The 14064-nt window shown below is 38.4% G+C and overlaps 1 protein-coding gene across 1 annotated transcript in view; it reads left to right on the top strand.

The window, feature by feature from the left end:
• Positions 1-2169: 2169 nt before the first annotated feature.
• Positions 2170-14064, top strand: part of KYNU (kynureninase) — a 113734-nt gene continuing 101839 nt past the window's right edge. The window contains exons 1-2 of the mRNA XM_029933011.1: positions 2170-2322; positions 10492-10674. Coding sequence (XP_029788871.1) covers positions 10506-10674 — 169 coding nt within the window. The 5' untranslated portion in view covers positions 2170-2322; positions 10492-10505. The remainder of the gene's footprint in view (positions 2323-10491; positions 10675-14064) is intronic.

Raw genomic sequence — 14064 nt, 5'->3', positions numbered from 1 at the left:
AATCTACCTTTTTAATCTAATATTAGTATACTTGTTCCTGCTTCCTTCTTTCTGTGAAAATCTTTCATTTTGTACAGGTCTGAGGAGAGGCTTTCTATCTGCTAGATTGAGTGCTTTCCAATTTATGAAGTGCTGAATAAAGCTAGTAAGATCCTTAAATTTTACTGAGGGGAATTTTTGCTTTCTTAGTAGAAGGTAACAAATTTAAAAAGAGAGATTTACAAAACATTAGAAGTAAGACGTACCTGGGTAGCTTAGTGGATTGAGAATCCATCTTCAGGTCTGGTCGTGATCTCACAGCTAGTGAGTTCTACTCTGTCATTGGACTCTACTGACAGTGCAGGGCCTGCTGGGGATTCTCTCTCCTTATCTTTCTGCCCCTCTTCCGCTTGTGTTCCTCTCACTCTCTCTCCCCCCACCCCTCTCTCAAAAACTAAAGATAAATAAACAGAAAAATGGAGATTTTATAGGAAACAGGGTGGAGCAAGAAAGTTACTGGCAAAAGAATGTTTCAAACAAGACCACCTTCCTTTATGGGGAAGGAAGATCCTATTACAGGGCAGATTGATATTTTGATGGAATGGTAACACTACTATCAAAAGATTTGAGAAAAAGCAATGTAAAAATAAGTCCTACCCTGTCAATCTGAAGCTCTATTTTTAGATCAGTATCCATAGTCAGTAGTTAAAGGAGTAGGTTTCTTCACCAAAAATGACACAGACTCCAACCCAGGCTAACTTCCTGGATATTAGAACCTGTCAAATCTTCCAAAGTTCTTACATCCCAAGAAATAAACAAAATAGAAAAAAATGCAAATTTTGAGATATCCAGATTGTTTTCAAAGATTTACTCTTTCAACTTAATAATGTATGGATACAGTACTCACTTTATAGGATTATTATAAGGGTAGGGTAGATGAAATGAAATATATTTTATTTTTTCTGTTCAATTACTTGTATTAAATTAATTTTGTGTGTTTTATCCTCCTCTTTTGGACACTGGAGGACAATACTTTTTGAAAACTCAGGAAAAAAGAATGTGTTCCTTACTGACTTATGTTTGTTGGTATGCTGGCTTTCCACATGCATTGTTTTATATTTTAGTTATCTTGTGAGAAGGTAATTTTATGTCCATTTGATAGGCGAGATACTGAGTTTCAGGATGCGTTAGGTAAATTGTCCTGAGTTATATAGTAAACACATGGTAGAAATGATTGAATCAAATAATATTTTACCTGGTGTGTTTGGGCGCTCAAAAAGGCATTGGCAATAGGGATTTAATTATTCAAGCCCAGCCCCTATCTTCACTCTGAAACTCTTTACTCTTTGATTTTACATCTAAAAGTATATTCGCCTGCTAGACCCAAGCTCAGGGATCAACATAATGAGATAACAGAGGTAGAACGATAAACAGATCATACGCTTAAAGGAGGAATTTGCATTTATGAAGATTTCGAGGCTAATTTCCACTTTATCTTTAAACCCTCTTTCTTCCTTGATTGTCCTGTTAACTAACTAAATTGATAATCTAGAAGTTTTTTTTTTAATGCACCTATTGGGCAATGAAGTATATTCTACAATTGAGGACTGTATTTTAAACTTTTGACTAAAAATGTTAATCTGTTAAATGTCGAACTCTGCTTTCAGAATAGAAACTCACAATGGCAAACTTTGCTTTCAGAGTAGAAACTCACAATGCATTTCACCATGGGGCATGGCCTCAAAAGCCAAATTTCCCTTATTTTGAGACTTAGGAAAGAATTTCTCTCCAGTCCTTACTAGTGTATTCTAGGGCCCAAACCAAGAAGAAATGCAAATTTTAGAATTAAGCTCCAGAGCAAACTCTTGGTATGGCTCACTTACAATTTACTCAGTAGGATCTCTTTACTCAGTAGAACCATTATAGGATATATATATATATATATCTTTTTTGTCCAAAGTTCTAAGGAGTTAAGAAGTGTTTAGAGTTTAGTGTTCATTGTTGCTTAGAAGACAAAGCCGTAAATAGGCTCCTCCCATTTGAAATAAAGATCAGAGTTGCCTGTGGCTTAGGTGCTTGTCCATGACTGGAGATTTACTATCAGTTTAGAAGAAGGGGGAGGAACTAAAGTTGGCTCACAAATTCACCACAGGGTGGAGTTTAAGCAGAAGTGCCTTGAGTTTCTCATCCTGAGTTCTGACCTATAACTCTGCAAGGAAACATTGAGAGTTTTCCTTTTTCTTTCCTTCTTTCTTTCTTTTGTTTTTTGTTTTATTTTGTTTTGTTTTGTTTTTAGAGGAGGCAAGGAGCTGTGGATCCATTCCATCCTCCGAATCCTAGCTGGTAAGCACAGAGACAAGGAGATACACTCTCTACACAAGTGATTGTTCCAGAGGAAAATTCTCTCTGCTAGAATCCTTGTTACAATGGATGTGTTAGAGGTTTCTTCTCTTTTTATTTCTCCAAATTGTCCTCATAAAAATGGCACAGTCCCCTAATGCCCCTTTCTCCTTTAAAATGTTTGGTTAGATAGTTTTACCAATGTAGTGAAAAAGAATTGCTGTCAATAGTGCTGTGCAATTGAATTACTAATAGATGATTACATTTGACTAATTAAAGTAATTCTGCAGTTACTTGAGTTTAAGTGGTAAGATTAAGTAAAAAGTCACATCTTTAAATAAGCATGAGGTCTTCTGTTTTCTGGTAATTCTAGTTGTCTTGTGGTGCTGTTAGTCATATTAAATATTTATTTGGGGAAGTGAAAATGTCTATTTCATGAGCAGGGTTTCTTCCCCTTTCATTTTATGAAAGATTTGCCTAAGAATGGAAAGTTGGTATACTTTTGGTTTTAATAGGCAAAAAAGTTTTATTTTTCTTTCCTGCTTTTATTTTGAGAGAGGTGGGGTGTTTTTAGGTAGTAACATTGAAGCAAATGCATTAGTCTTATTAATGTTAAACTCAGCATGTAACTCACATAATCCTTGATATGAAACATGTAGTTGTGACAATGATGTCGCTCATTTCTCAGACAATCATACATTTAAAGAACATTGCACTGTGTGGATATATTAAATAATAATTTATTTCTTTTTCAATGAAATGCTATGCACTTTCTTTATAATTTGCTTTGTCAGGTTCTATACTTTGAACTCATGTGCTTAATTGGCTAGTTTCTGGCATGAAAACTGAAGCTGTGTAACGATTAACCACTGAGTATTCACTAGTCATTTATTTAACTATTTAACCTAAGTCCCACGGGTGACTGGAAGGTCCTGAATTCCATGACTCCATAAAAACAATCAACAACTTTTATTTAAAAATTTTTTTTAATGTTTTATTTATTCCTGAGAAGAGTGAGACAGAGCATGATTTGGGAGGGGCGGAGAGAGAGACCCAAAATCTGAAGCAGGCTCCAGACTGAGCTGTCAGGACAGAGCCCTATGCGGGGCTGGAATCCATGGACTGTGAGATCATGCCCTGAGCCAAAGTTGGACAACTAACTGATTGAGCCACCCAGGGCTCCAAAACAATCATTTTTTATAGAAGTTTTAGCTTTAAAGTTGTAGCTGTCTAAATAAAATTGACAAAATGCAATTTTCAAAATTTCAAAAGCTAACAGGAGGGTAAAATGGCAATTTCCATCACATGGTATTAATATTTAAAGATAACATGAGCATATCTTTTATCTCTTTATAAAGGAATTTACCTAATTAATTTCATTTGATCCTAACCATGATCCTTCAAAGAAAGTAGAACTTAAATTAGTTTTATATAACACTGCAAAACAGTAAAGTTAGGTGACTTGCCTAAGCCCAAATGTGTATATATCTCCACCTTCTTTTTTTTTTTAATGTTTTATTTATTTTTGATACGGAGAGAGACAGAGCATGAGAGGGGGAGGGGCAGAGAGAGAGGAGACACAGAACCGGAAGCAGGCTCCAGGCTCTGAGCTAGCTGTCAGCACAGAGCCTGATGCGGCGCTCGAACCCACGAACGTGAGATCTGACCTGAGCCGAAGCCGGAGGCTTAACCGACTGAGCCACCCATGTGCCCCTCATCCACCTTCTTAATAAAATTAATATTAAATATGTGACATATACAATTTGGAGTTTTTAACTTGGTTTGGATTTTTTAACTTCACAATAAGGGCATGTCAGTTTACCTGAAAATGGTAAACGCACACAAGGCATCAAATTATGGCCTGTGAAACACTAATTGTCTTAGGTGGCAGAATGAGTGCAGAATGAAGCAGCAATTGTTAGGAGTTAATAAATTGCTTCCCTCGAGTGAGTGGCACTGTGGGATTGTGGCACTGGAGACTGTATTAGCTTCTGGTGGTGGCTGGGCGTGCTGGCAGGGGCGTTCTCCCAGAAAGACTATTTTCCAGCAGGTATCTCGTGGTCAGTGTAGGTGAGGTTGTGACATCTGGGCTGTGACAGGCCCAGACGTGGAAGCAGCCGCCTCAGCCTGTGCCTGGCCGGGACCGGATTGGAAGGACTGATGAAAAAGAGTAGATAGATTCATTGCCTGCAGTAATTTGCAGACTGAGGACAAGGCTGAAAAAAATGATGAAGGAGGGAAATAAAGGAATCAGCCAAAAAAACATTTTTTAAAAATCATAAAACAAAATGGAAGAAAAACTCAATTGAGAGGACCAGGAATTCTGCTCTGTAAGGTCCTCCCACATTGACCGAGTTCCTCGAGTCAAGTACAGTCCCCAAGAGTGAGCTTTGTTATCCCAATACCTTTTTATTTCTACTCTGTTGATTCCAGGGTTTGGCCTGGAAATGGGAGAAAGTTATTCTGATCCCTCGGGATTGTTACAAGGATTAAGTTAGAAACAAATATAAACATGCTAATGAGTGAATATGAATATTTTTTTAATAAAGAAAGTTGGATTTTATTGGGAATATAATGGTAACAAACTAATCTGTATATTTAGTAAGGTAACCCAGTTAGAGGTTACAGTCAACCCCAATGAACCTCTGAGGTGCGGACTTGGGGCACCTGGGTGGCTCAGTCCTTTAAGTATCCAACTTCGGCTCAGGTCATGATCTCACAACTCATGGGTTCAAACCCTGGACTCTGTGCTGACAGACAGCTCAGAGTCTGGAGCCTGCTTTGGATTCTGTGTCTCCCTTGCCCTCTGCCCCTCCCCTACGCACACTCAGTCTCTCTCAGAACTAAAATATCAATCAATCAATCAATCAATAAATAAGAATTTAAAAAGGAATGCTGACTCTCCAAAGACATTCCATTTCTTGATTCTTAGTCTCATTGAACGTGTTTTTAATTTCCACGTGGTTGGAATAAAAATGGTATCCTCTGTGAACCGTCATTAATCATGTGAAATAATTCAAGCTATTTTATGCATTCTTGTTCAACTGCTGTTTAAGGGGAACACTCTATCTAAAAGCCACTGCTAAGGAATGGAATGGCTACAAAGATAAATTAAACAAGATTCAGGCCCCCAGGTAGAATACAGTTTAGTAGGGTGGACCAGCAACTCAATCAGGCCACGGTAAGTAATAGGTTTATAGTAAAGACACAGTTGATAGGCAGAAAATAGCTCACGGGATTTTCAGCCAGGTAGGTGGTCCTCCAGGCCTTACACATCATTTGTTGCGTGGAAGGATTCAGTGACTTTCCAGACTGGCTTGTCCTGTACCTTTCAGGAGACATAGCTGTTCTGTCACCTGTTGTTGCATAACTAAGTTGATTCTTACTTGCTGCTGAAATGACTTCATGCTTTAGCAACCAGTGCCTCTGTTTAACTTTGAAAAAATGAGCCACTCATGACTTCTACACCTAACCATTTAATCATTGCTTTCTGTGATTTTTTAAAAATATTTGCTCCTATTTCTAACTGAATAAATAACTTATAGTTCCGATTCCTGAAAGAATTTCATTGGATGCTCAGCTAAATATCATCATGCCTGTTTAGCTAAAGCATTCACAGCAAGTCACTTGCACACCATTGACAAAACAGTTGCATTATCTCTAGTGGGTCAAGTGTTCATTAGAGGTCTAATCAAGTGTGTGACCAGGCAGTTGGTAATGTCAGGTGGTAGAGGCACAGTCGTCTCTATTGCAAAGGCAGGTTATTTCATCAGAAGGCAATAGGTTGGAATCCATGTGGAATCAAGTCGCAGGCATGGCAACTTGTTTAAGCTTTCCCAAACATATATACACCTAAAAAATATATAGTATCTGACAAGATGCCTTACTTATCAATTAAGATGTTCTCTTAAGTGTTACAGGTATCCAGAGGAAGAAAACCTACTCTTAGCTGGGACAGCATGACAGGACTGAATAGGATTTAAAAAAAAGTAACATTTGAACTAGGGCTTTGAAGGTGACTAGGATGTGAATGTGTACAAAGGGAAGGAGAACATTTTATTTATTTATTTATTTATTTATTTATTTTAACATTTATTTATTTTTGAGAGACAGAGTGCAGGCGGGGGTGGGGCAGAGAGAGAGGGAGACACAGAATCCAAAGCAGGCTCCAGGCTCTGAGCTGTCAACACAGAGCCCAATGCAGGGCTCGAACTCATGAACTGTGAGATCATGACCTGAGCTGAAGTCCTATAATTAACTGACTGAGCCACCCAAGTGCCCCAGAAGTAGAACATTTTAGGCAAAGGGAAGGACCTGTGCATGACATGAAAAATCACATAGAAAATTTCATGAAAAAGACAATAATTTAATATGGTCACATATTGACAGAATAATCAACACTAATGTTGAAATCATTGAATTTTGTACATGCATGGTTTGGAGCAATTGGTAATCATTATTGACATCAAAGCTAAAAACATTTTCATATCAAGATCAGTATCCTTCTTTGAGAATACATAAAACAGTTCATCAGGGCGACCACTGGCAATTGAGAAAAGAAGAGCTCAAATAAGCAGAAGAATTTAAGTTTAGAGAATAGAAGTATACTTGTTTTACTGGTATTGTGACCCGTCCGGCAGGTCGGTCAACGCAGGTCCTGAGGGAGGGAGTGACAATTGGGGGCCAGGGGAACACAGAGAATGGAGGTAAGACAAGTCTCTGATCAAGCCTCCTTTATTGAGAGAACACACATATCTTATAAAGGGTAAAAGGGGGGAAACAAGGCAGCTGACATAACTGCAATTTCAGCACAGCGCCTGAGGGGCCCATAAGAAAGCCCAGCCTGACTGTCTCCAGCCCTAAGCTGGGAGTGGTAACACTGCCCTGCCTGCAGGCGGCTGATCTTTGATCAAGGCACCTCTCCTTTCTTCTGGCAGCTTTCCACAGTGTTGTACAAATTCAGACATGCAACTGTTTATTGCCTAACACTGGGTGTGTTGGTTGGGGTGGGAGAGAAAAGGGTGATGAGTAAAAGATAGATGATTGAACTGAGATTTGAGAGGTTCCCCTCTGTTAGTTTTAGTTGGTTCTTGGGATTTTAGGCTTTAAGTATAGTCTATTAGTTGGAAAATATCAGGCTTTTATCTTATGACCTAATTTTCTTCTGAGCTACAGAATGCAATATCCAATGGCCAGTTTGATATTTCTACCTTAAACTTCATGTGTCCTACACAGAACTTTGATTTCCTTCCTCAAAGTTTTTCCTCACAAGGTATTTCTTATTTCAACATTTCCAACATATTTGCTCAGATCCCACACCAGAGAAATCCTATTTGCTTTTCCTCCAAAATATATAATGCATCCACACTCTTCTCTACTTTTCTCTTTATCACATTTAATCCATCATCACTTTTCCTCTGAATCACTAACATAGCCTTAGTTTGCCTCTCTTTTTCAACTCTTCTATTTCATCAAAGAGCAGAAAAAGTGATTTTTATTTTGTGCAAAACTACATCCTATCATTTTCCTACTCAAGACTCCCCAACAATTTCCCATTAAACTTAGAAAAATATCCAAAATTTATTATAGCTTCAGGGCTCTATATAATTAACTTCTGCCTCTGCTTCTTTCACCTCACAGTCTCTCCTTCTGACCGCTTCCCTTAGTGCATTAGCTGAATAGGCCAAGACCATATCTACCAGAGGATCTGTGTATTTGCTGTCATCTTCTATAGTTCTTGGTCCTCACATATTTGACTCCATAACATGATTCATAAGTGCACAAATATCTGTGCCTCAGAGAGACGCACTTACCTACCCCTCTCCCTGAGAAGCCATTCCATACCCCAGTGACTCTTTGCCCCATTACTCTGCTCTGTTTACTCATTGCTTTGAAAGGACTGAAATTACATCTCTTAAAATTACTTTTTTTCATTTTCCCCCCAAAAATGTATTACTTACACACCATCTTTTACACTGTTCTTCCATCAGTGTTTGGAACTATAAGGTTGGTGTTCAAAAGTACTTGTTGAAATATAAATAAAATGAGGAAAGTAGATGTGGAGCCACAGAAGTATAAATTTGTAAATCAAGCTAGCTTGAGAACATGTTTTTTTCTCTAAGACTATCCTTGCTCAATTAAAAAAAAAAACCCTAAAACTTTGGGAAATATGAAAAAATCAATACAAAGAAAACTTTGGTAAAGTTGAAGAATATATAGTTAAATTTCCATTGTTATTTTTCCCCTCCAGAAAATTGAGCTTTCTTTCCCAAATTATGGGAAATTTAAATGATGATTACACAGAGCAGGTTGTGGTTTCACAAAATATCACAGGGCCCTGTTTTGTTCTAAGATGGAATTTATGGTTGTGTGAGAGAAGTTTCTCATTATGAGCAGGAGGGACAGCTCTTTGGTCTTCCTTTGGCAAAAAATTAACATTATTTAAGGTAAACTTTCCTTTTTCATTCACAATAAAGACTTTGTTAAGGTTTTATTGTATATACATCCCTAATTTTAAAATTTAGATTCAAGGGGCACTTGGGTGTCTCAGTTAAGTGTCTGACTTCAGCTCAGGTCATGATTTCACAGTTGGTGAGTTCAAACCCCATGTGGGGCTCTGTGCTGACAGCTTGGAGCCTGGAGTCTGCTTCGGATTCTGTGTCTGTCCCTCTTTGTCTGCCCTTCCTCCCCTACTTGTGCTCTGTCTCTCTTTCTCTCAGAAATAAATAAAATAAGCATTACAAAAGGGTTGTGTTTTTTTAATTGTTTAAATATCTGTTTATTTATTTTGAGAGAGAGAGAGAGAGAGAGAGAGAGCTTGAGCAAGCATGAGCAGGGGAGAAAAAGTAGAGAGAGGGAGATACCACCCGAAGCAGGCTCCAGGCTCTGAGCTGTCAGCACAGAGCCCAGTGCAGGGCTCGAACTCACAAACCATGAGATCATGACCTGAGCCCAAGTTGGTTGCTTAACCAACTGAGCCAATCAGTTCTCCCAAAAAATTTTTTAAAAAAGCTGTGATCCATGAACCTCTGGGAGTAAAATAGTGAAAATGTGACAGGGAGAAAAATAAGCTAGATGGGGTACTATTTCTCTATACTTTTCACAAAAGCACTTTTTTTTTTTTAGTTATTTATTTTGAGACAGAAAGGGAGAGAGAGAGCTTGCGTGCATGCATGTGAGCAGAAGAGGGGCAGAGAGAGAGAGGCAGAGAGAAAATTCCCAACAGGCTCTGGGCTACCAGCACAAAATGCCATGCAGGGCTCGGTCTTATCTACCATGAGATCATGACCTGAGTCCTAATCAAGAGTCCATTGCTTAATGGACTGAGCCACCTCGGTGCCCCACAAAAGCATCTTTACTGTTAAGCCAGTAAGACATCTAGAGGAAAAGGTGATGAAGTTATATATGTTTGAAAGTCCCTAATTTGGACTGTTATCCAGAAAATAAAAATGAAAAGGGCTAACGTTTATTGAAAGCATACTCTTTCCTGATCACCATTACCTAATTTACTCCTCTCAACATCCCTAGGTTACCATCATTTTATTTCATAAATGAGGAAAACTCAAACATGAGGTTTGATGCTGTTAGGTTAATTAAAGTTTTTCTGAGGTTGAAAAAATGTGAATCTTATTTAAAGACAAGGTTCTTGGGACACCTAAGTGACTCAGTCTTTTAAGTGATGGACTCTTGATTTCTGCTCAGGTCATGATCTCATGGTTTTGTGGTTTTGTGAATTTGAGCCTGGTATGGGGCTCTGTATGCTGACCATGCTTGGACTCTGCTTGGGATTCTCTCTCTCCCTCTCTGCCCCATCCCTGCTCGTACTCTCTCTGTCTCTCTCAAAAGAAATAAACTTAAAAAAAAAAAAGAAAAGACATTGGGCACTTGGTGGCTCATTTGGTTAAGCGTCCAATTCAGCTCAGGTTATGATCACATGGTTCGTGGGTTGAGCCCTCTGTGCTGACAGTTCAGAACCTGGAGCCTCCTTCAGATTCTGTGTCTCCCTCTCTCTGTGCCTCCCCCTCTTCCACTGTCTCTCCTTCAAAAATAAATAAACATTAAAAAAATTTTTTTAAAGAAAAGACACAACATTCATTACCTAAAAGGCTAATTTTCTGCAGAAAAAAAATGACAATAGCTAAATTACTTTTAATGATTTTTCTTCACTTTTAGAGAAACAACTTGCAATGGAGTCTTCACATCATGAGTTACCAGCTGAGACACTTCAACGCATCGCATCTGAACTTGGGTGTCGCCCAACAGATGAGAAGGTTGCCCTCCACCTTGATGAAGAAGATAAGCTGAGACCCTTCAGGGAGTATTTTCATATCCCCAAAATGCAGGATCTTCCTACAAGTAAGAGCACTGAAAAGGATTCTATTTTTCTAATTAATTTATTAATTTATTTTTGCTACTGCATGTGTTTATCATAAATCTTTGAGATCATTGTTCTCTTCTGTAACAGAGTCATTTTAATTATGTCTGAGAAACAGAAAGGTCCTGGTGCTGCTAAATCAGCCTGTCAGCCAACCTCAGCCTCCGATTCTCTATGTTCCTTTTCTTCTTCTGAATAAAATACGTACAGGGTTTTTATACTGTCATCTACTTCTCTGAACAATAGAGTGACTGATTGAAAATTATAGGCAGATGCATTTACTTGTTCTGTAAGCACTTAGAGCTCAAAACAATGTCTTTGAATATTAGAGTATTAAAATATTTATTTGTGGCACCTGGTTTATGATAACATGATATTTGTCTTAGAAGAAATATTATTTTGGGATTTGGGTATATTAAGAAGATATTATGTGAATAACCACCTTTGTGTGCTGTGAGTAAAGATGGCATGTATAAGAATAACCAAAAATAATGAAACATCAGTGACTAAGAGATACATACTGCATTTTTTCTCTTTTAAATAATATGGTAAGCCAATTCTGTTCTTGGGTTGGGGGTGTCCTATTTTTTTTGGCTGTTCTTTTTTTTTTTAATTTTTAAATGTTTTAAATTTATTTTTGAGAGACAGAGAGAGACAGTGCGAGCAGGGGAGGGTCAGAGAGAGAGGGAGACACAGAATCTGAGAGAGAGGGCGACACAGTCTGAAGCAGGCTCCAGGTTCTGGATTAGCTGTCAGCACAGAGCCCGACGCAGGGCTCGTACCCACAAATGTGAGATCATGACCTGAGCCGAAGTCGGACGCTTAACTGACTAAGCCACCCAGGCGCCCCATGGATTGGTTGTTCTTTATTGGAGCATTGGTTCAGTAAAATGAGGACTGCATGCTGTGACCAGGTGCAGGCATGTGATGTAAAGGTTGCTTCCATCCCATTCCTCATGTGGCAGGATTTTTTTTTACAATACCCTAGATTCATTGTCTTGCTGCTTTGAAGAATGAAGAGGTGGATGCAAAATGAGCAGCAGGCAAAAGTTTATTAGAATATAAAATTAAGAAGGAAGAATAGAAAGAAAGCTCTGTCTACGGAGAGAGGACATTCGAAAGTGAATGCCCTGGGGGTGTCCTATGTTTTAAAAAGATGTAGTACAAGTATAAAAATATGAAACTGTAAAAATATTTGACTTTGCTCCATTTTCCATCAATGAAAAGACTACCAGGTTGAATAAAATCAATCTGTCAAAATGGTTTTCAGATCCGTTATAATACAGTTTAATTTTCAGTTTTCTTTAGATGAAGTGAAACAGGTATACTCAAAATCCAAAAACATCAGCTACTATGATTCTAGGATGAGACTGGCTCACATAGCTGTCGTGGGTCACACTGGCTGCCTTATTTGGCGTATGCGTTATTACGTAACAATGGAAAGCACCCTGTGGAATTATAGAAGGATGAAATAAGAAGAAGCTTTATATCCAATTTAAAGTTGCTTACTATTAATTGAGGAAGATATTGGTACGAATGACAGATTTATGAAACCTGATAACATGGGGTAAGTGAAGGGGACTGACATCACAGGGGAAAAAAGTAGATATTTCTAGAATCTAGATTGAAAGAGCATTTTGATTTAAATGTTAAGGGATAAAAAGAACTTTATGTGTGAAAAATGAGGAAGTTAAGTCTAGGGATGTTCTTTTAGTGCTGGGAGAGAAGTTTGCCTAGTGACGTTCAGCACACAGGGTTCAAGTCCTCTGACATCCCCATGACCCACTGAGACAAGCCAGCTCTGTGGGCTGCCTGGGTGTTTTGATGAGCTCCCACATCAGAGAAGACAGGGGAAGCCTGGAGGACCACAGAGCTTTAGGTGGGCTTCTCAGTGTGCAGCAAGAACTATAAATCAGGAATTAGGACTATGGAATTTTTTTTATGTTTATTTATGTATTCTGAGAGAGAGAGAGAGCGAGAGAGAGAGAGAGCAAGCTCGGAAGGAGCCAAGAGAGTAGAGAGAGAATCCTGAGCAGGCTCCATGCTATCAGCACTGAGCCAGACACACAGCTCGAACTCCCAAATGATGAGATCGTGACCTGAGCTGAGATCAAGAGTTAGAGGCTTAACCGACAGAGCCACCCAGGTGTCCCAGGGCTCTAGAACTTAGTGACATTTATAGAAAGTTGTAATTTCCTCAAGATTCAAAGAAATCACTTTATTCCTTTTCATGGATGATAGGAGAAGCAGACATAGCATAGTAAGCAAACAAAAACACTAACAAAATGTATCCATTGAGAACAGATGGTGTATTACAGAGAGAAGGAAGAACATAGCCGAAGCACTGGGGAGAGAGAGTGGCCAGTGGTCTAGTGAGGCTGCCGCCTGGGCTGTCTTGGGGAATGAGGAGGCTACACAATGGCCACATCTAGATACACATTTAGGAGTAATGACTGCTTCCTGCACATGGGAAGTAACGCATTAGGGAGTTTGGTTGTCTTGTCTTTCTTTTTTTTAGGGGACTTTCTTCTATGTAATACTATTAGCAATCTGTGGTAGGACTCAGCTCTGAATTTCTAAAAATAAGACTGTTGAAAGGGAGGGGTACCTGCAAAGTTAAAACGCTATTTGAATGTATCCCTTTTTCTGTTACCAAACCTAAGATTCATTGACTAACATGACTGTCATCCTCATGCTGAATCACTTTTATTCAACAAAATATGTGCTTTGTTACCTTTTCACATTCCTCTCTGTGCCTTGAAACTTGCTTTTTACACCACCTCTCCCAGCTCAATGGATTTGAGACACAATTAACAAAACTCAGAGTGTTTGTCCTGGGAGGCATTATAGTCTGAGATTTTGGTGACTTCCTGCTCTAATTCTAGCTGGAGTGAGTTTGAGAAATAAAGTAGCCTCTCAGAGCGAAAGTTCCTTCATGTGGAAAAGACAAAAGACAAATACTGTTCCAAAATGTATAGGGACTTTCTGAGCATCAAAATTGGATAGTAAGTGAGCCTAGGAGAGGGCCAGAATGTTAGTTTCCTTGCTTCTTTAACACAGACTTTTTACTTTAGTAAGGATTTTTAATACTAGATTGAGACAAGACTCTTCTATTAAGCTTTGATATAATTTAATTAGAACCTGAATAAAGAGAACATTATATATATAATTACTTCATTAGACTTAAGAGTTCACACGAATATCCTGATTATAGTTATAACATTTATTTTAATTAGATATCAATAGGAAATAACATAAAAATTACAATCTGAGATGAATTATTGCTGGCTCCTAAAGAAATGTAAAGGGAAGGTAAATGAATCGATTCAATCAAGAGTCTGAGCAACTTATTTGTTCAAAAAATAAAAATT

Source organism: Suricata suricatta, chromosome 3, assembly GCF_006229205.1.
Source record: "Suricata suricatta isolate VVHF042 chromosome 3, meerkat_22Aug2017_6uvM2_HiC, whole genome shotgun sequence".
In the NCBI taxonomy this organism is placed as follows: Eukaryota; Metazoa; Chordata; class Mammalia; order Carnivora; family Herpestidae; genus Suricata; species Suricata suricatta.
This window is presented reverse-complemented; position numbering and strand designations above follow the sequence as displayed.